Raw genomic sequence first — 22,882 nt, forward strand, 5'->3', positions numbered from 1 at the left:
TTCTATAAACGTGGTAGTATCAGATTAAGGTTAACAACACGCCTCTTCTCATTCCCCACTTAGAAGTGATTATTCCATGGGTTAGTTACACAACCCACAATATAGCTCAGAAACAGGAGAGCTGATATTTGCAATTGCCATATCAGAAAAAGTTAGAAGACAACTTTCACTAGAGAGCAAACAAACAAAAAAGCTTTTAATTGAAATTGAAAAACATGAGTAAAACAAGGAAATAATACGTAATTCAGCAGTTAGCAAGCTTTGATACATTATCAGTTTCTAAATTCTGAGCCTTAGCTTTCAGTCTAATCCCATGCCAATATAATGCAGAATTGTACCTGCTCCACAACTACAAGGGGTAAGAAGCTGAGAAAAACCTTTCTGGGTAGGCCTCTGCTATAGACCAACAGAAGCTTCTGCCTGAAGTATTATTTAAGCAAGATTCCCTGTTCTGCTTGTGCTTAAGCTGTTAGAGCTTGGTCCATTAGTAGTTTGTTCTTAGAGAACGCCACACAGGCTGCAAATAATACCCCAAAACAGGCCTCCTCTAGCTTTCCTTCCTAGGAAGCTGACATGGTGGACTGAGTGGTGCCACAGCAAAATGGTGGGTGGCTTTTTTCACCCTCACATGGTCTTTTAATAGGATTGATTTTCTTCTATATTTTTATATTAATTATTTTATATTCTTATTCTTTCACATGAATTTTAACATTTATTTGGCCTCCCTCAAATCTGATCCAAGTTTCCATTTAGGTTTAGCGTGGCCTGAAGTTTTAGGAGCCTTTCTCCAATCCAAATTGTATAGAATAAAGGAAACACTTTTCTTATTGCCGCCTATGCATTGTCACTGTTAATTCCTTAAAGTCGGAAACCTGATTTTTAAGAGAAAGATGCTTTCTCTTAAATTACTTCACTGCGTACCCATAAATATGGGGACAAACTATACTTAGGATCAATGGGCTCATGAGGTGTTGCAAGTTCAGTTTAGAAAACCCCGTGTTCTCCAACGCTTTCCAGGTCTCTCTTAACACAGAGCATCCATCTGTCAGATATCCCCAAGTGGGGTTACAGACTTGTTGCCAGAAGTAGGTCCAGGTTGATCTGTCAGCTGCTACATGGTCAATGAAATAGTATGCTCCACCCTGCAAAAAGTAAAATAATACAAAAACAAATAATATAAAGCAGAACATTTTGAAATTAGATAAAAGATTCACATTGTAATCAAGATCGTTGATACAAAACTTTCTGGGACATGACGCAATAATTAAGTATTGAGACAAAATGAAACTGGAATGTAATTTAGCCATTAATGATTTACAGTAGATAGAAGTTCTAGGAGAATTGCAGAATTGGTCTTTTTTATTTAAGGACGGTGACTAAGTAGCAGCAGAACCAGTTTAATATATTTCTGCATATCAAACTCAAAATTTGAATAATTTATCATTTTATTTTTTATTTATATCTTCCATTAATTTATCAAATAACTCAAGACAGAGTACACATCCAACCCACTTTTCTTTTCTTATGTTCTCCTCAACTCTGTGAGGTAAGTTGGCCAAGGAGAGTGACTGACCCAAAGTCACCCAGCTGCTTTCATGGCTAAGCCGGGACTAGAATTCATTACATCAAGATACATGAAGAAAGCCAATTTATCTATTGCTAAATGAATAAAGAGATACACTCAACCATAAAGTCAAACAAGTCCTATTAAAGGACAAACAGGCTTTAATGTGTCTAACAACTTATATTTGAATAGCCCTCCCCTAACTCATTTGTTCTCTCAATTCTTTCCCTGATAAAAATGCTACTTTTTTGTCATGAATATTCAGTTAGGCTGCATTCACTCTAGATATCTTTGTTATGAGAAAAGACAAATTCCTTTCTAAGAACAACTTATACAGATTCAAAATTTTAATTGTTCACCTATTTTCTTTTTTGTTTATACTAAAAAGTGTCAAATGTTGGAGCTTCTCTTTTTAAGATGATTTTATTTGCCCTTCACTGCTTCTTCCTAAATTCATATTTAGGAAGAAGCACAAAATTAGTTGACCAGAAGAATGCTGTTGATATAACTTACTTGGACTTCAGTAAGGCATTTGATAAAGTAGACAATAATCTACTACTAAAGTAGAAAAATGTGGGTTAGACAGCATCACCACCAGATGGATTCGTAACTGGCTGACCAATTGCACTCAACGTGTAGTCCTCAATGGAACTTCATCTACATGGAGGGAAGTATGCAGTGGAGTAACCCAAGGCTCTGTTTTAGGTCCAGTACTCTTCAAAATCTTCATCAATGACTGGGGCAAGGGGATATCACATTGTTAAAATTTGCAGATGACACCAAGCTGGCAGGAATAGCCAACACTCCAGAAGACAGGCTTAAGATACAGAAGTATCTTGACAGACTTGAACATTGGGCACTAACAAAATGAAATTCAATGGAGAAAAAAGTAAGGTTCTACATTTAAGCAAGGAAAATCAAATGCACAGGTACAGTATTTGTGGTACCTTGCTCAATAGTACTAACTGTGAGAGAGATCTTGAAGTCCTAGTGAACAACCATTTAAATATGAGTCACTAGTGTGCAGCAGCTGCCAAAAAAGCCAACACGGTTCTAGGCTGCATAAATAGAGGGATAGAATCAAGATCACATGAAGTGTTAATACCACTTTATAATGCCTTGGTAAGGACACACTTGGAATACTGCATTCAGTTTTGGTCTCCACCATGTAGAAAAAATGTTGAGACTCTAGAAAGAGTGCAGAGAAGAGGAACAAAGATGATTAGGGGACTGGAGGCTAAAACATGACGAACGGTTGCAGGAACTGGGTATGTCTAGTCTAATGAAAAAATAGAATGGAACAGAATAGAACAGAATCATTATTGGCCAAGTGTGATAATGTTTTAAAGTTGGTTAAGTGGATTGCCTTTATCTTGGTTTAGCATTTTATTAATAATTCAAAAGGGTTCACCAAATTTTAAGCATCACTGTGTATTTATTAAATTTTTATGTCACCCGTCTCCTTTACAAGGTGATTTTGGGTGGCTCCCAAGTTATAAAACAAGTAAAAAATAATTAAAATATTAAAGTTACACAGATCAAAATATTAAAAACTGTACTATACTATACTAAAACTCAAATTAAGAGAACTAAGAGATGGACGGCACGAGGATGAAGTCTTATCCCATCAGCCACCTCCAGCAGTGAACTGGAGTATGACGTTATTTTTCCTTTTTCTTTTTTAAACAACATAGCGGAGATTTTTGGTGCCAAGTTAAAAAAATATATGCTTTTTTATATCAACAAAATTCTGTTTTATACAGATCTTTGTTAATATTATATTGATCAATAATTGCATAATCTCATTAATTATATGTTTACTCAGATTTTTATGAAAATACATCCTTGTTTCAGATAAAATTATCAGACAAAAAAAAAGCACAGAGAACTGTCGATGTACGTTTTAAAAGAGGGAAATGAACACACACAAACACACAATTGTTAATTGTTTAAAGCTGCCCAGAGTCATCTTGAATTTTGAGATGGGAGGCTTATACATTTTATAAATTTCTGTATTAAAGTTTTAAATAAATTTTAAAATCAGCTAGAGTCACTTTAAATTTCAAGATGGGCGGCATTAAGTCCTATAAATAAACAAATTGCTGTATTGTTAACTAAAGTTTCAAATAAAGCTTAAAGCTGCTCAGAGTTACCTTGAACTCTGGATAGCATGTAAATTTAATAAACTGTAAGCAAAAGCACATTTAGAGCTAATAAATGAAAGAAAAAAAACATACTAGGAAGGACTAGGGGAGACCTGATAGCAGTGTTCCAATATCTCAGGGCTGCCACAAAGAAGAGGGAGTCAAGCTATTCTCCAAAGCACCTGAGGGCAGGACAAGAAGCAATGGGTGGAAACTAATCAAGGAGAGAAGCAACTTAGAACTAAGGAGAAATTTCCTGACAGTTAAAACAATTAATCAGTGGAACAATTTTCCTGTAAAGTCTTTTGAAATAGCTGGGCTGGTGTCACAAGAAAACTGTCAATTCATAAAACATGTCTTTGCCTGTTTTAGAGTTGCCATGGACAGACAGGGGAGAAAGAAATTTGAAAGAGCAGTGCAGCAGTTTGGAACCAAAAGTGAATTCCATTCTTATCTTGCAAAGATTATAACTAAGCTACCGGAATTTCTGCCGATTTAATTAGGGCAACTGCCGGAATCCTGACAAAAACATTAAGAGACAAAAACCTACATCTTGATGTGATGTCTTCCTTTGGAGCGTGACTGGAAAATAGGTATCAGTATATGCAAGATCCATTTCACTTTTGTATTTAGCTATAAATCTGTTCCATCCAGATTTAATACTAATACATTTTCCACAGTACTCGTCCCTTTTCTTAGTTTTTCCTGAATTTTTATCTCATGCTTCTTGAATTTTTGTCTAGTGCTTCTTCGGTATTGTCTTAATGCCCTCTGCTGGCCGAAATAGGCCATCTTGTGTTGATTGCTCTCCTGAACTCATTATTTTATTGCATTTGCTCCAGAGATTAGATGGTGAACCTAGAACGTTGTTCAAATATTTAAGAGTTGCTATCATCAACGAAGTAACCTAGTTAAATAATTTGTTGGTAAGAAGCCCATAATTGCTGTTCTCCTGATAGGGAGTGTTGTTAATATTTCAGCAGTTAAAAGCTGTAAAGAATGACCTTACAAATGCAGCAACTACCAATGGATGGAAGGGCAAAGAGAGGGATGAACTTACTGCAGGTAAACTGTGAATAATATTTTTGCAGGCACATATTTACACACACACACATTACATTATATGCTCAATTGTCAAATTTAACAATTTAAAACAATTTAAACAGTTAAAACAATTAATCAGTGGAACAATTTTCCTCCAGAAGCTGGAAGTTTTTAAAAGATGTTGGACAACCATTTGTCTGAAGTGGTATAGCGTTTCCTGCCTAGGCAGGGGGTTGGGCTGGAAGACCTCCAACGTCTGTCCCAACTCCTGTTCTGTTCTGTTCTGTTCCTATTCCTACTCATTTTAAGATGTAATCACCAAAATTTCAAAAGAATAACAGAGAATAAAACAAGTCTCATATCTTGAAAAGCAGAAATGATGGAAGGATAATGTTTTAAAGTTGGTTAAGTGGATTGCCTTTATCTTAGTTTAGTATTTTATTAATAATTCAAAAGGGTTCACCAAATTTTAAGCATCACTGTGTATTTATTATATGTTTATGACACCCATCTCCTTTACACGGTGATTTTGGGTGGCTCCCAAGTTATAAAACAAGTAAAAAATAATTAAAATATTAAAGTTACACAGATCAAAATATTAAAAACTGTACTATACTAAACTAAAACTGAAATTAAGAGAACTAAGAGATGGACGGCACGAGGATGAAGTCTTATCCCATCAGCCACCTCCAGCAGTGATCTGGTGTATGACGTTATTTTTCTTTTTTCTTTTTTAAACAATATAGCGGAGATTTTGGTGCCAAGTTAAAAAAATATATGCTTTTTTATATCATAAAAAAATCTGTTTTATAGAGATCTTTGTTAATATTATATTGATCAATAATTGCATAATCTCATTAATTATATGTTTACTCAGATTTTTATGAAAATACATCCTTGTTTCAGATAAAATTATCAGACCAAAAAAAAGCACAGAGAACTGTCGATGTACGTTTTAAAAGAGGGAAATGAACACACACAAACACACAATTGTTAATTGTTTAAAGCTGCACAGTCATCTTGAATTTTGAGATGGGAGGCTTATACATTTTATAAATTTCTGTATTAAAGTTTTAAATAAATTTTAAAATCAGCTAGAGTCACTTTAAATTTCAAGATGGGCGGCATTAAGTCCTATAAATAAACAAATTGCTGTATTGTTAACTAAAGTTTCAAATAAAGCTTAAAGCTGCTCAGAGTTACCTTGAACTATGAGATAGATAGCATATAAATTTAATAAACTGTAAGCAAAAGCACATTTAGAGCTAATCAATGAAAGAAAAAAAATTATCCAAAACTATGGAGTAGCTCATCCCTTTCCATTCTGTTCACATGTACTTTGCATTTGCTCCCCCAAAGTGACAATTGGAAGTATAAATAACAAATCTTGGGAACAAGACTTCAGCAATGCATTGGGATCAATTTTGTAGCAACAAAAAAGTACTGAATGATGTTGGTCTCAAACCTGAGTTGCTAAATATTACTATTAGTTGGGCAGGGAAGACTCATTCACCTCCCTCTCTGTAGAAATAAAAGGTAATAGAAAATTGTGTCTTAACTTTATGTATAGCATTAGATACCATATCACACAGAGAATTCTCTTTCTAGCTCCTCTCTCATCCATCTCACCTGAGAAAGATGTCATGGGATACCACTGAATCTCGTCATATCGTACAAAGGCCATAAATCCCTGTCTATAGTATGTTGCAATGAAGTAGCTGACCTTTTTTTATTCTAAACAGCAGATGTCACCAAAGACTTCAGATCACACTGGTCAGGACACAATTCTGCACATACAAAGCCGACTGACCCCAAAATAGGAGAGCAGAAGCGCCAGATTTCAAGGGTGGCATATTGAGAATTACAGCTTGCTTAGGAAATATTACTCTCAGATAGCAATATGCCCAAATTGTGATTTGGTTTATGTAAAAGTTGGGATTTCTGGCATTGAATCTGTTAGATCTGGGAGGATGGTTCAGAAATTGGAGGCAAGACTCAGATAACAACAACAGCTCTTTATTAGTGACTTCAGATCCGAGCAAAGCATCCCAGCCACAGCAGCCCCTTATATAGGAATGGCTGCGGCTAGGCAGCCAATGAAAGTGATTTGAGTTTGCTGCTCTTGGCAGGGCCAATTGCAGCAGCCCGTTTACTAGCCAATTGGATCAGTCTGCGGTGACCAATCACTATCTGCTATTACCGGCCAATCAGAGTTGCAGGCTTTCGAGCCTGCTAGTCCGGAACACCCCTCCCCTCTCAGTTCCGTTTAAGGGGTGGAGTTATATAGTCTCGCAGGTAGGCAGGTCTTCGCATCTGCCTACCCGATTTACGCAATTCCAATTGTCCATGTTCAAATTTGGGTTCGGATGGACTGTTTGCTGGATCTAGCAGGAACGGTGAACCGGTGCCTTGGTTGGGGCTCTCCTCTGATGTCCCCGGGGTAATTGAGTCCTCAGCTTCGTTGCTACCGCTATGGCTCCCTGGGCTCGCTGAACCTGCTTGGCTGCTGCTTCTCGGTGAAGTGTTCATCTGCCCAGGTTCAACTACAGCTGGGGAGTATTGCAAGCTATGGTGTGGTGATCTCGGTGTTAGTTCTGAATAAACAGGTGTTGGTTCTATTTCCGGGCTCATAGCTTCCCCTCCCCCCCCTGTTGTTGAGGTTGGGGTCAGGGATGGAAGTTGTGGTCAGTCTGGAGTGTAGCTGGTCAATATGGCGTTTCCACGTTCTGCCATCAATGGTCAGCAGACGGTAGGAGCAGGGACCTGTGATTTGAGTTATTTGGGGAGGAATCCAGAGGGGATCCCCAGAAAATCTTTTTGCAAATACAAGGTCTCCTACTTTAAAGGCGCGATGCTTGCTGCTGGAACCCAGGGGTTTTTCTGGGGTGTAGGCAGGGTGCAAGCGGTCTAGAGGCGATCTGAGTTTCCTGGCCATCAGGAGTTCAGCTGGGCTCTTGTTAGTAGTGCTGTTAGGTGTGATGTGTTGAAGAAGCAGCATTCTAGTGACTTTATCGTGGATATTACCTTGTTCCATTTTCTGTAGGGTTTTCTTTGTAAACTAAACCATTCATTCAGCCCTACCTTTTGCCGCTGGATGAGCCGGTGATGTGAGTGCATGTCGGATGCCCCGTTCAGCTAGGTATTGTTCAAAGGCTAAGGAAGTAAATTGGGGCCCATTGTCAGAAACCAGGACATCAGGTAGGCCGTGTGTGACAAAGAGTCTGTTCAATTTCTTGATGACTGCCTCAGTAGTGGTTGTTTTCATTTTATTGACCTCAAGCCAGTTAGAATACGCATCTACAGTTATTAGGAAAGTGTGGCCTCTAGTAGGTCCCGCAAAGTCAATATGAATGTGTGACCAGGGACCCTTGGGTGTTTCCCATTCTGCTGGTGGAGCTTTTGGTGGGGCTGAGTCGTTTTCCTGGCATCTGTTACAAGAGGCGACCCAGGTTTCAATTTGTTTGTCCATACCTGGCCACCAGGCGTAACTTCTTGCCAGTGCTTTCATATGCACAATGCCCGGGTGTCCATCGTGTAGCATTTGGAGGACTTTTTTTTGTAGTTTGGTTGGTATGACGACTCAGTCTCCCCATAAAACGCACCCTCTTTGTGAGAAAAGTTCTGTCTGTCTGTTTTTGAATGATTTAAAGGTTTCCTTGGGCTCGTATTCTGTCCATCCCCTCTCCACCCAGCCAAGAACTTGTGCCAAACATGAGTCTCTTTTGGTTTCAAAGGCGATGTCCTGGGCCGTTATTGGAGGTGAGGGAATTGTCTTGATTTGTAGTATTGGGAGCGTGGGAGCTGGGTCTTCCTGTGGTTTGGGTAGTGGTGAGCGGCTCAAGGCATCAGCGTGAGGAATAGATTTCCCCAGGCGATATTTTAGTTGATAGTCGTGGGCAGCCAGGAACTCCGACCATCGGGTCATTCTGGGGGAGAGAATGTGTGGGGTAGGTTTGTCGCCTGCCAGAATGCCAAGTAATGGCTTATGATCCGTGATAATAGAAAATGGTCTCCCATATACATATTCATGAAACCTTTTAATCGCAGAGACAATAGGAAGGGCTTCCTTATCTAGGTGGCTATAGTTTCTTTCTGTTTTTGATAGAGTCCTTGAAAAAAATGCAATTGGTGCCTCTGAGCCATTTGGGAGGATGTGGCTCAGGATGGCCCCTACCCCAAATGGTGAGGCATCACAAGTAACAGCCAAAGGGAGTGTCTCATTATATTGAATTAACACTGCATCAGAGGTAAGGAGGTCTTTTACTTGTTGGAAGGCATGTTCCTCTCGATGTCCCCAAATCCAGGAGGCCCTTTTATCGAGTAGTCTATGAAGGGGCTCAGCAACAGTCGCCTTCTGGGGTAGGAAAATGTTATAAAAGTTAACAAGTCCCAGGAAGGCTTGGAGGTCAGTTTTGTTTTTAGGTCTTGGGGCATTTTTGATAGCTGCCAATTTCTTTTCTGTAGGGTGGATTCCTTGTTTGTCAAGAAGGTAGCCAAGAAACTCCACCCTTTCTGTGCATAGCTGGCACTTTTCCTTCTTAACTTTGAGACCAGCATCTTTGAACCTTTGTAGGACTGTTCTAAGGTGTTTCTCTAATTGACTTTTTGTTGGGGCTGCTATTAATACGTCATCAAAATAGGGCATGACCCCTTTTATGCCTTGTAATAGTCTCTCCATCAGGCTTTGAAAGATGCCTGGGGCTACGCTTACTCCAAACTGGAGCCTGTTGCATTTGAATGCACCATGATGTGTGACTATAGTTTGGGCTTCTGCAGTTTCGGAATCAACTGGCAGCTGTTGATATGCTTGGGCCAGATCTAATTTTGTGAATATTCTGCCACCCCCAAGTGAATGCAGGAGATGCTGAACGACTGGTACTGGATAGGCGCTCTGCTGCAGTGCGTGATTGAGGGTGGCCTTGTAGTCACCACAGATTCTCAAGGACCCGTCAGGCTTTATGGGGGTTGTTAGTGTTTGGGGATAAACCCCCTAGCTGAGTGCACAGCAGCAGTCATGCCAGGCAGCCAAATGAGAGAGAGGCTGGGCCCATGAGTATACACACACTTGAGACAAATACACTGTTTGTGGTTTAAATAGGTATTTAATTCATACAGAGATTAAGAATAGTCATTCAGTCCATATGTCAGAATCCAGTTTATCAATCCAGTTATCAAGTCCATTAAACAGTAAATACAATCTCTTTATCTGCTTATATATCTTCTCCATATGATACCTTTCTCTCAAGTACTATGCTGAATCCTCAGCTCACCAATAAACAGTCCATGTGTTCAGTTGTATTTGGTATCTGGCACAGTAGCCTCCAAGGTAAGCAGATAGACGTTCCAACACACAGTAGACAGCAGACCTGGAACAGTAACCAGGTGCATGCAGAAGCAGGACTCAGACAGTTGCATCCAGAAGCCGGGGCTCATACAGTTGCATCCAGAAGCCGGGGCTCATACAGTTGCATCCAGAAGCCGGGGCTATTACGTTTCCCTCCTACCTATATTGGTGCCTGCAACCGCACCCACAATGACATTGCAGTTTATGTGCTTAAAGCTACATAGCACTTAATCCTAGGTTCATATATTTATTCACCCAAACCAGTTGGAGTATCCATATACCCAACATTCTCCCCTTTTGGGTGACATAAATATATAATGCCTTTACATTCTAAACCCATATTTTTTACAATTCTCTAGATGCTTAATAGCACCTTGGGCTTTAGTAAAATGATCAGCTACATTGTCCTCCGACATGCAGTACTCCAGCTGTATTAATTTACTCTGTACAGATTCTCTTACATTCAGATACTTCAGATCTGTATGTTTACTCCTAGTTTTAACTGCAATACTTGTAGCCATTTGAATTGCTGCCTGATTATCTTCATGTACAACTATAGGGTAATTTACAGTTATACCCATATCCTTCAACATTTGTTTGTACATGATCAACTCAGTACACAGTAGCGATAAACAGGAGAATTCTGCCTCCATAGTAGACAAACTTATATGCTGTTGCCTTATTGACTTCCAACCTATTAATGTCTTACCCAGCATTATGGCTGTTCCTGAAGTCGACTTTCTTGTGTCTCTTTCTGATGCAAAACTAGCATCTGCATAAGCACTCAATATGAGATCACCCTCTGGTTCTAAATTCAGTGCATGGTGTAATGTTCCTTTAAGATATCTTAATATTCTTTTCAATGCTATCCAGTGACATTGAAGCGGGTCATTATTGTGTCGTGCCAGCTGATTAATACTAAAAGCAATATCTGGCCTTGACCAATTGCTAATATATGATAAGCTACCAATCAAAGATTGATACAGTTCCTTATCACATTTGGGACTTTGTGTATCCATTTTGCAAATATCCTGACTCATTGGAGTCTTTGCAGGCTTACAAAGTTCCATCTTATAATCCATTAGCAATTTCAATATCTTATCTTCTTGAGATATCTTAAACCCTTTCTGTGTTCTCAGTATATTCAATCCTAGATATCTCTTTATCTCCCCTAATTGCTTGATTTTTACTTTCTTGGCTAATGATGATATTATTTCATTTGCTTCATCATTAGTCTTAGTTATCAGAGCAATATCATCAGTAAACAACAATAATAATGATATCTTCCCATTCTTTTCTCTCTTAAATAGACATGGGTCGGCTAAACCAGATTTAAATCCTATATTGGTCAGTTCCTTTACAATATACTGGTTCCATTCGTAGCCCGATTGTTTAAGACCATAGAGGCTCTTCTTTAATAACCAACAATCATTATCATTATTACCTTTCAATCCACTAGGCTTTCTCATATATACAGTATGTCTTAGTGGAGCATGCAAGTAAGCAGTTTCCACATCAAGATGGTTAACTATATATTGCTTGCTTGCTGCCCACACTAATGCTGCCCTTAAAGTTGCTGCTTTCAGACTAGGTGCAAATACTTCATCATAGTCTTTTGCACTTTGTCTAAAGCCTTGGGCTACTAACCTTGCCTTATGGATTGTGTTTCCATCTTTATCTGTTTTTACCTTAAAAATCCATTTGCAGCCAATGGTTTTTTCATTACAAGGTAATCTCACGTTTTCATACACTTGCATATCCTTCAAAGACTTCAATTCTTTATTAATTGCTGCATACCATTTTTCTTTCTCTTTAGAAGGATACCTTTCTATCTCATCCACAGTAGATGGAATTCTATTTACCTGGCACACTGTGTTAGCCTGGTATCTATCAGGCGGTCTAGATATACGTGTAGTCCTTCTGGGTATTACTGGGCTTGGTTGAGTTACTACCTGGTCCTCATCTTGCTCAGCTATTTCTTCCTTTTCTTCTTCTATGGGCACTATCTCTTCCTGTACTTCTCTCTTCACTTTATTTTTAAAGTTACAGGGATACTTTATGGGATTTCTGTAGGATTCAATAACCACCTCTTTATTGCTATCCTGCTCTAACTTATCCCATCCTACGTGCTCTAGAAATTGGGCATTGGCACTACATAACACTCTAGATGTGCCTTTCTCCCAAAATGTATATGCCCTATGGTTAGCTTGGTAACCAACGAAGAAAAATTGTTTAGCTCTATGTTGCCCTTTACGCCTGAGTTGTGTAGGGATATGCACCCATGCTGGTGCACCAAATGTGTGCAGGTAACTCAGATCAGGCTTCCTGCCATGCCACATGGTGAATGGTATTTCACCAGTGGTTGAGTTAACCACATTATTTAATAAATGATTAGCACACATTGTTGCCTCCCCCCACAAAGAATCAGGTAACCCAGAATCAGTTAACATAGTATGGGTCATTGCTTGCAATGTTTGTCCTCGCCTTTCAATATATGCATTGTGCTGTGGTCTGTGTGGTGCAGATGTCTTATGAGCTATTCCAGCTGCCTTTAATCTACTCTGGAATTTTCTATTAACAAATTCCGTGCCATTATCTGTCACCAAGGTTATCAGTTGCCGTTTGCTTTTCCTTTCTGCAAACTTTAACCAGTTGAAGAAATGTTGATATGTTTCAGTTTTGCCTTTCATTAGGTAGCAAAACCCATATCTAGAGTAATGGTCCATAATGCTCAGTATATATCGAGCACCCCCAAGCTGGGTTTCTTTGGACCTATAATGTCTGCAAATACAACTTCTAAAGGTTCTTTAGTTTTGAAACCATTTAGCCTATTTGCAGGCAATATCTTACTCTTATCTTCACAACAGACATTACAACGCAAATACTTATCACAGGGTTTTAACCTTATCCCTTCAGATAACTCTACTGTGCGTTTTAGCATTTTAAAATTCACATGCCCCAAACGCCTATGCAATAAATGGATACATTCATCATGAGGCTTGGTATTATTAAATACAGTTTGTGCCTCCCCTTTCTTACTATCATGTAAGACATACAATGCTCCATTTAAAGCTGCAGTTACCTTTTTGTTATCTCTCTCCAGTGTGCACTTATTATTCTCAAATGTAACCACATATCCTAGTTTATCTAATTCTCTCACAGAAAGTAAATTCATTTTTAACTGTGGTACATATAACATGTTTATATTCTGGTCTAAACATGGACAATAAGCAATACCTTGACCCTTGGCCTTGAGATGCCACCCGTTAGCGAGTGATATATGCTGAGAGCTTGTAGACATTTTTATAAACTTTGTCTTATCTCTCGTAATGCAGTGGGATGCTCCACTGTCCACCACCCATAAATCACTCTTCACTTCACAGTTGCTGTATGTGGCTAATTCAAAGGATTTCTTTGGCTTCTTTACATTCTGGCGTTTTCCTTTTCTGCAGAATCTTGCCAAATGTCCTCTGCCTCCACAATTAAAACACTTTTTAATTGTGTATGCCGTTGAAGATAACTTCTCTTCTTCCGGGTGCTTTACTTTACACAGCTGGTATCTCTCAGGCTTTGAAGATAATTTCTCTTCCTTATTCTTATCTTCCCTCAGCTGGTCACGTTCACTCCTTCTCCTGGCTTCCTCTAATAGCCGGCCAGTTATCTCAGTTACTGATAAACTGTCTTTAGGCAATACCTCTAAAGCAGTCACAAAATCATCATAGCTTCGATCCAGAGAAGACAATATGATGTATACTTGTTGCAACTCATTAAATACAAGCTCTTTTTCTTGCAGTTGTTGAAAAATGCTTTTCATACAGTTTAAATGAGTCAACATGTCTCCATTTATCTCAAGATGTGTTCTAAACAGCTTCCGTGTAAGATTGATATGAGCTCCTACACTGTCTCGAACATAAATCCTTTTAAGATTCTCCCAGCAGTCTGCAGCATTTTCCACCCCTCGGATATGAATGAGTTGCTGGTCAGACAGGGTGAGACCTATGATGCACAAAGCCTGCTCATTTTTGCGTTCATAGTCCTGTATCAGTTTATAATCCTCTTCATCATTGGGATTTAAGTTTGATACATCTGGTGGGTTTGTAATTATGTCCCACAAACCTTCTCTTCGTAGCAGTAAACTACACTTCATTGACCATGAAACATAGTTTGTTCCATCTAGTCTGGCTATCATGGACAGACTTGGCAAATTTACTTGTGCCATTGCTCTGCAGAAAAATAACTATTTAACAAACAGTTTGTCTTTACAGCAATGTGTAACTCTTGACCAAAACTCTCACTGGTATATCCTGGTTAGCTAGACTGTGCACACTGCTGGGCCCATAACCAATGTTAGTGTTTGGGGATAAACCCCCTAGCTGAGTGCACAGCAGCAGTCATGCCAGGCAGCCAAATGAGAGAGAGGCTGGGCCCATGAGTATACACACACTTGAGACAAATACACTGTTTGTGGTTTAAATAGGTATTTAATTCATACAGAGATTAAGAATAGTCATTCAGTCCATATGTCAGAATCCAGTTTATCAATCCAGTTATCAAGTCCATTAAACAGTAAATACAATCTCTTTATCTGCTTATATATCTTCTCCATATGATACCTTTCTCTCAAGTACTATGCTGAATCCTCAGCTCACCAATAAACAGTCCATGTGTTCAGTTGTATTTGGTATCTGGCACAGTAGCCTCCAAGGTAAGCAGATAGACGTTCCAACACACAGTAGACAGCAGACCTGGAACAGTAACCAGGTGCATGCAGAAGCAGGACTCAGACAGTTGCATCCAGAAGCCGGGCTCATACAGTTGCATCCAGAAGCCGGGCTCATACAGTTGCATCCAGAAGCCGGGGCTATTACGTTTCCCTCCTACCTATATTGGTGCCTGCAACCGCACCCACAATGACATTGCAGTTTATGTGCTTAAAGCTACATAGCACTTAATCCTAGGTTCATATATTTATTCACCCAAACCAGTTGGAGTATCCATATACCCAACAGGGGTGACAATTGGTGTCTCCCATCAGGCATGGTCAATGGGCTCTAACATGCCTTGTGCAATTAATTTGTCCAGTTGCTCATCAATTTTGGGTTTGAGAGCAAAGGGAACTCAGCGTGGCTTTAGGCGAATGGGCGCAATGTTGGGGCGAAGATTAAACGAAATAGGGGACCCCTTGTACTTGCCTAAGCTTTCGCTGAACACTTCTCGGAAGTCATGGACAAGGGCCGCGAGGTCGAGTCATCGTCTTCAGTATGATGGATGCCTGCCATTCCGATTCCTAATGGTGTGAACCACTGAAGGCCCAATAGACTTGGCCGGTCTCTGTCTACGATGGTGAGTGGTAGAATTGCATTATGTCCCTTGAGAGAGACCTGGAAATGGCGGGTACCTGCGACTGGAATCTGGTTGCCTTGATAATCTTTCAGTATAAGTCTTTGACTGCTGAGGTCTTGGTGTCGGATGTTGGGAATCAGTTGCTTGAGCGTTTTCCAGGATACCATGGATAGTGAGGACCCATAGTCTACTTCCATGATGCAAGGTTTATTTTCGATGATGACCTTTACACAGATTTTTTTAGCATCTAGCGATGAAACGTGGCCGATGGTGATGGTTTGGTGAGCCTCTTCTCGTCTGGGCGTACCATTAAACCTTCGGGGTCTGCTGTACTGGTTCCACTGGTTGTTAGGGCGGTCCCTCTGTGTGGTGGGGTTGCCATCATTCCTTTTTGGGCTGCTCCCTCTCTGTCTGGGGCTGGAATTTTTTTTGTTTCTGCATACTTTCGCAATATGCCCTCATTTTTCACAAAAACGACACATGGCGTCTAAGAATCTGCATTCGGATAGGGGATGGTTTCCCCCACATCCAGCGCATTGGTAGTTGGTTTTACGACCCCGCTGGTCTCATTGCTCACGTTCTGACTGGAGTCTGTGGACTTCTTCCTCCTAGCTGTCTGAGGATGACTCGACATCTTCATGATGGGTGGTTGATGAGTACTTGTCTGAAGGTTTCCCAGCATCATTGGTGGGTTGGCGGTTGGTTCTGCTGGTTCGGCACATTCGTGCTGCTGACTTACGAGTGGCTTCAGCTGCGGTGGTGTCTGCTATGGAATCTGCAAGTGAGATGCCTCCCTTGGCCACGATCTTGCTCTGTATAGTTGGATCTCTAAGGCCAAGGACGATTCGGTCTCTCATGGCTTCTTCAAGATTGGCGAAGCCACATAAACCGCCCAGGTTCCTCAGGTCTGCCACAAAATCCCCAACGCTCTCATCTTCACGGTGGTCCCTCTGATAGAACTCGTGTCTGCAAATGAGCGTTGGTACTGCTGGGGCATAATGGTTGCGCAGGATGGGAGCAAGGGTGTCCCAATCCATAGTTTTAACTTCAGCTGGTTTCGCTAAGGCTTTAGCCATCTGAAAAACGGCTGGTCCACAATGGGTTAGAAAAATGGCTCATTTCTTGCTGGGCGTGGCATCTTTGAGGTTGTTGGACTCTAGGAACATTTGAAATCTGTCCATATATGAGTCCCAGTCCTCACTAGCTGGATCGAATGGGGTGGGTGGTATAGCGCTGCTGGCCATGTTGCCGTTGTTGCGCTCTGTCAGCTACGTGCTCCTTCAGCTAGCTCAGTTCTAGTAGACTTCGTTGCCTCCGTATCCCATCCTCGTCGCCAGTGTTAGATCTGGGAGGATGGTTCAGAAATGGAGGCAAGACTCAGATAACAACAACAGCTCTTTATTAGTGACTTCAGATCTGAGCAAAGCATCCCAGCCGCAGCAGCCCCTTATATAGGGCTGGCTGCAGCTAGGCAGCCAATGAAAGCAATTTGAGTTTGCCGCTCTTGGCAGGGCCAATCGCAGCAGCCCGTTTACTAGCCAATCGGATCTGTCTGCGGTGACCAATCATGATCTGCTTTTCGCGGGCCAGTCAGAGTTGCAGGCTTTCGAGCCTGCTAGTCCGGAACAGAATCTTTTCCTGGAAACGCCCACCCCCCCCAGGGCATTGGAACATTGTGAGCCTTGTGACTCATTCTTGAACTTCATGTTGCCAGGACTGTTGCTATGCTTGATCTTATCTTACCACTACTTTTCTATGCTTTTTGATTTTCAGATCCTTGGCTTAGATTTGGGAGACTCTTGACTGTTTGCCCTAGCGTCTTCATTCTTTGAGACTGTTACATCTTCTTCAGATTACCTTGAAAACACCACAGGGACACTTTTTAAACCAATGGGTGTCCTGCTAGTTATAAATTTCCATGTGACTTTTAGTAACACACAGCAGGATATATTAAAATGAGACTGAGGATGTGCAATAAACACAATAATAAAGCTCAATAAAAATGTGTTTTTGGAGAAAAACTAGCTAGTTGGATAAATACTCTGTTAAGAATAATATCTGAATTTTAGTCACATTCCAGGTGCTAGGAACAACCCCACAATTCCTATTTGAAAGATAATGCTGGCTTTGCTGGATTATTATTTGATTACAGAGTGCAGCACAGAATAACCATTCCACCCATGGAAATGACTGCTAATTTTCTCTGTACAGCAACCATGTAAGGTCTGGATACTTCAGTTCTCATGCTGTGTAATATATCAATATACATACAGCACCTCAAAGCCACTGGACTGCATACTATCATCAGCCTCTGCTTGTGCTTTTTATCACTAGCAGTGCTGGATGGAGAATTTTGGGAGTTGAAGTCCATAAGTTTTAAAGTTGCCAAGTTTGGAGATCTCTGCAATAGATCATCATTTTTCAAATTCTGAAGAGAAATGGCAGATTTAGGGCAGCATTTTAAACTTTTATTTAAAGGTGAAGGGCAGTATTTGGCCTATTTACTTAAGATATCGTGCTGTACAGTTCTCTGCAGGATCAGAGACTAGACAAAAAAACTGCCCAAGTAGTATTGTGCCACAGCATACATAACCAAATGGGCACAGCCTGTGCTGTTGATAGCATCTGCCCCAACCAGCAGAGAGGCTGAAATCTAAAGCTATAGTGTGCATGCACACACTGCCTAGTGCCCATTATTTTCAAAGCATGCACACCCTGCCTAGTGCCCATTATTTTCAAAGCATGCACACCTGCCTAGTGCCCATTGGTGGTCTGGAGAGAGAGTTAAGGAGACTTAACTCTCCCTCTCTGCCTTTTGACTTACCGGTTTGAGCACTCGCAGAATCTCCTTCAAGGCAGCCCGGGGGCTGTTCACAGAGCAAAACACCAGCGTGCAAAACACCACATCCACAGAGTTGTCCGACACAGAAGACAAGTTCTCGGTGGAGGCGACCACAAAATTATCGAAGTGGAGGTGCGTGTTCTGAGCCATGCTCTCCATGAGGACATTTTGGAAGTTGGGATTGTAGTCCATGCAAGTCATGCGAGAGTTGGGGGGATAAAACTGAAAGTTGGTGCCGGAGCCCACACCAATCTCTAGCAGGTGGAGCTTTCCAGAGGGGTCGGCAAAGTCCTGCATGTTCTTGAACAGCGTCTCCTTTATCTTCTGCATTCTTTTATTGTAGATTTTGCTGGCATACTTCATGAAATATGGGAAGGTTTTTTTACAAATAGGATCCCATAAGCCAAAATAGGCAAGCACATAGATTGGCAGGATGAAGATTTTCATGCATTGTTGGAGGATGAAAAGCAGCATCGTCGTTAGACTAAGAAGAAAAACCTTTCAAGCTTGACTCCCTCAATGGTTTGCTTTAAATACTCCCTGTTCCTTTAATGCATTTCGTAAGCAAACCGTTCACACCCGATCCCCATTTTGGATCTGTTCCAGCTGTTCCTTAAAGCAACAGTGATTCTTTCAGCCACTTAAAAAAATAAAACCTTTTAGCTATACAATTTGGGATGAACATCCTTTAAATCAGGGCTCCCCAAACTTGGCAACTTTAAGACTTGTGGGCTTCAACTCCCAGAATTCTCCAGCTGAGGAATTCTGGGAGTTGAAGTCCACAAGTCTCAAAAGTTGCCTAGTTTGGAGACCTCTGCTTTAAATGGTGTGGGAGTAGGAATGGATTTCCAGAGAAAAAATGGCAAACTACAGGAACCAGGTGTTCTATCGCCAGAACAAAATAGACTCAAGACAGGAGTTGAGTTCAGTTCTTTATTTAACTGTCAGTAACTTCAACTAAACTCGAGCCGCGGCAGCCTCTTTTATAGCGGCTGCTTGCGGCTTGCAACCAATGGCATCATTTTAAACCTCCCGCCGTTTAGGCGGCCAATCATAATCTGTTGTTAACCACCAATCGCTAGGCGGTAGTGATTGTCCAATCGGAACATAGTATTACGAGTATGCAAATGTCTATATACAACACCCCTCCCCTCTTGGTATGGTCCAACCTTACGTGATCTAGTCACGCAAATAGGCGGGGCTTTTGTGGGTCGTACTTGACCTGCGCAGCCCAGTTTCTCTGGTGCCTTCACTTGGTTCGGGCGGGATCGATGTTTCTCCTGTCCTTCTCTCAGGAACCTTCTGGAAGGGTGAGCCAGTCATGCCGCTCCCGCCATTAGGTTGGTTGAGTGGGCGTTGTCACTCCCTTCTGGCATACTCGGGCAGGTAGAGTCGGCTCGGCCGCTTCTTCCCTGGTTCTCCTCCAGCTCTCTTCTTCCGAACTCGCCTATTGGTAAGTAGTTTTTATTTGTTTTTGGGCTTTCTGTTGCTGGTTGGTGGCCTGTTTTTAATTGTGTTAAAAAAGGGTCTTCCTTTTCTTTATTATTTAAGGTTCCCCCCCTCCCTGGTTTTATTATTACTTATTGGCTGTTTTGTATGAGTTTGCTCTATGTTTCAGGGTGTGTCGGTGTTGCATTCGAGGTATCGAGATCGTATTTGGTCTATGTGCCTTTTCCAGGTCCTGCCGTCCATTGTTTCTAATCGGTATGACCGGGGGCCTGTTATTTGTGTTATTGTGGCCGGTAACCACAATGGGTCTCCAGTTAGATTTTTCGCGTATACCAGGTCGCCTGGTATAAACGTGCAGTACTTACTGGAGGAGTCTGGTGGCTTCTCGGGGTTGTAGGTGGGGTGTAGTCTGTCCAAATATGTGTGTGCAGTTTTCTGCCCATTAAAAGTTCAGCTGGGCTCTTGTTTGTTGATGTGCACGGCATTATATGTTGAATTGTGAGCATTGTATTTATTTTGTCTTGCATGTCGCCCCTTCAAGTTTTTCTAATACTTCTTTTGTGTATTGAACCATGCGTTCCACCCGTCCGTTCACCGCCAGATAAGCTGGTGCTGTCAGGGCATGTCGTATGCCTTGTTCTGCGAGGAATTGTTCAAAAGCTAAAGCTGTGAACTGTGGGCCATTGTCCGAGACTAACACGTCTGGTAATCCATGAGTGGCGAAGAGTTTCTTGAGTTGTTTAGTGACGGCTTCAGTCATTGTTGAACTCATGATGCTGACCTCCAACCAGTTTGAGTAGGCATCAACGATGATTAAAAATGTATATCCCTTTGTGGGTCCGGCGAAGTCTATGTGGATCCTTGACCAGGGGCCTCTGGGTGTCTCCCAGTCAAGGACCGGTGCTAAAGGTTTCAATGTCTTTCTCTGTTCCTGGCCACCAGACGTAGCTTCTGGCCAGGGACTTCATTTTTACCATGCCTGGGTGTTCCTCATGTAACATGTTCAGCACGTCTTCTTGTAATTTTCTTGGAACAACAACCCTATCCCCCCACAATATGCATCCTTTTTCAATTGACAGCTCAGTTTGCCGGGTTTTGAACGGTTTAAAAGTCTTGTTTTTGTTGTTTTCTGGCCAGCCCCTCCCCACCCAGTTCAGGAGTCGGGCCATTAGTGCATCTTTTGCGGTTTCCCTTGCAATGTCCGATGCGGTGATGGGCAGGTTCGATATTGTTTCAATTTGCAGGGTGCGTGTGGTGGGAGCTGGGTCATCGTCGTGGTCTGGTAGGGGTGAGCAGCTCAATGCACTGGCGTGGGGTATGGCTTTTCCTGGTTGATAGATGAGCTTGTAATTGTAGGCTGCAAGAAATTCCGACCATCTTGTCATCCTTGGAAACAGGATGTTGGGGGTGGCCCTGTCTCCTGCCAGGATTCCTAGCAGTGGCTTGTGGTCAGTAATTAAGGAAAATGCGCCTACGCCGAATGGTGAAGCGTCGCAGGTGACAGTCAGTGGTAGCGTGTCACTGTATTGGATTAATACAGATTTGGATGTTATTAAGTCTTAATTCTTTGGAATGCAGCTTCTTCTTGTTGGCCACATTTCCAGATGGCCTTTTCATCGAGTAGTCTATGTAGTGCTTCCGCTACTGTTGCCTTCTGCGGCAGAAAGACATTATAAAAATTAATGAGTCCCAAGAATGCTTGCAAGTCTGTTTTGTTTTTGGGTCTGGGTGCTTCTTTTATTGCTCGTATTTTTTTTCGGTGGGGTGGATTCCTGCTTCATCAATAAGATATCCTAGGAACTCGACCTGATTTGTGGCAAGTTGGCATTTTTGTTTTTTGACTTTGAGTCCTGCTTCTCTAAACTTTTGCAAGACTGCCCTTAGCCGGTCCTTTAGTTTTTTTTTAATTTCCGGTGGATATCAATACATAATCAAAATAGGGAACCACCCCTTTTAGTCCTTGGAGGAGGCATTCCATCAGGCTTTGGAACACGCCGGGGGCCACGCTAACACAAAATTGCAATCTGTTGCATTTAAAAGCCCCCCTATGTGTTACAATAGTTTGTGCCACTGCCGTCTCGGAATCAACTGGCAATTGTTGGTATGCCTGCACGAGATCGAGCTTTGCAAAAACTTTTCCTGCCCCCAACGAGTGCAAGAAGTGCTGGACTACTGGAACGGGGTATGCGCTCTGCTGTAATGCGTGGTTCAGGGTGGCCTTATAGTCACCACAGATCTGCATGGACCCATCTGGTTTCATGGGAGTCACAATCGGGGTTTCCCATCTTGCATGGTCAGTTGGCTCTAGCACCCCTTGTGCGATGAGTTTGTTCAGCTGCTCATCAATTTTTGACTTTAATGCAAAGGGGACGCGTCTGGCCTTTAGCCGGATGGGGGCTATGTTTAGGTTTAGGCTAAATGAGATAGGGATCCCACGGTACTTGCCTAGCATCCCGTCAAATACATCCTGGAACTCCTTCATCAGGCTTTCTTCCCAGTCTGTCTCGGTGACGCTGTTGATTCCTGTCACTTTGATCCCCAGAGGCGCAAACCATTCTAAACCAAGCAGGCTGGGGCGGTCTCAGTCAACGATGGTCAATGGAAGAATTTCAGTGTGTTTCTTGAATTTTACCTTGAAATGTCCCAATCCAACTACTGGAATCTTGTTTCCTTGGTAGTCTTTTACCGTCAGGCTTTGCTCTTCGAGTCCTTTTCATCGAATGTCTGGTATCAAGCTTTTTATTGTGTTCCATGATACCATTGACAGATATGAGCCAGAGTCCACTTCCATTTCGCATGGCTCTCCCTCTATTTTGACGTTTATTTGAACCTTCTTAGCATCAGTTGCTCTGACATTCCCAATGATAATTGTTTGGTGTGTTTCTTCCTTCTTGTTGAGCTGCTGACTTCTAATTTCCTGGTTCCAATGGCTTCCGGTTTGCTTCTCCTTAGTTCTGGGGGGGCGGGTGCTGCCTTGTCTTTTTGGACTATAGCTCTTTTTGTTTCGGCAGACCCTTGCAATGTGCCCCCATTTTTCGCAGTGTCTGCAGATGGCATCCAAAAAACGGCGCTCAGAACGCAGGTGATTTCCTCCGCATCTGGCACACTGAAATTCTGGTTTCCTTCCTCTTTTTTCTTGCCGGTTCCATTCT

At 41.7% G+C, this 22,882-nt stretch overlaps 1 protein-coding gene across 2 annotated transcripts; it reads right to left on the minus strand.

Moving 5' to 3' along the window:
- Positions 1-176: 176 nt before the first annotated feature.
- Positions 177-18,805, minus strand: LOC148123879 (thiol S-methyltransferase TMT1A-like). 2 transcript variants are annotated; one of them, XM_087918567.1, is made up of 3 exons: positions 18,264-18,805; positions 6,398-6,412; positions 177-1,151 (listed from the first exon to the last, which is right to left on the minus strand). In XM_087918567.1, the coding sequence occupies exons 1-3, from the start codon at positions 18,753-18,755 to the stop codon at positions 906-908; spliced, it is 753 nt and encodes a 250-aa protein (XP_087774693.1). In that variant the 5' UTR covers positions 18,756-18,805; the 3' UTR covers positions 177-905. The 2 variants fall into 2 exon arrangements, with proteins under 2 accessions (XP_087774693.1, XP_087774692.1); XM_087918566.1 differs by lacking the exon at positions 6,398-6,412 and having other exon boundaries at positions 177-1,142.
- Between the last annotated feature and the right edge of the window lie 4,077 nt (positions 18,806-22,882).

This window comes from Pseudonaja textilis, unplaced genomic scaffold (genome assembly GCF_049901715.1).
Source record: "Pseudonaja textilis isolate UNSWEBS1 unplaced genomic scaffold, rPseTex1.2 PTEXCTG103, whole genome shotgun sequence".
NCBI classification, from domain to species: domain Eukaryota; kingdom Metazoa; phylum Chordata; class Lepidosauria; order Squamata; family Elapidae; genus Pseudonaja; species Pseudonaja textilis.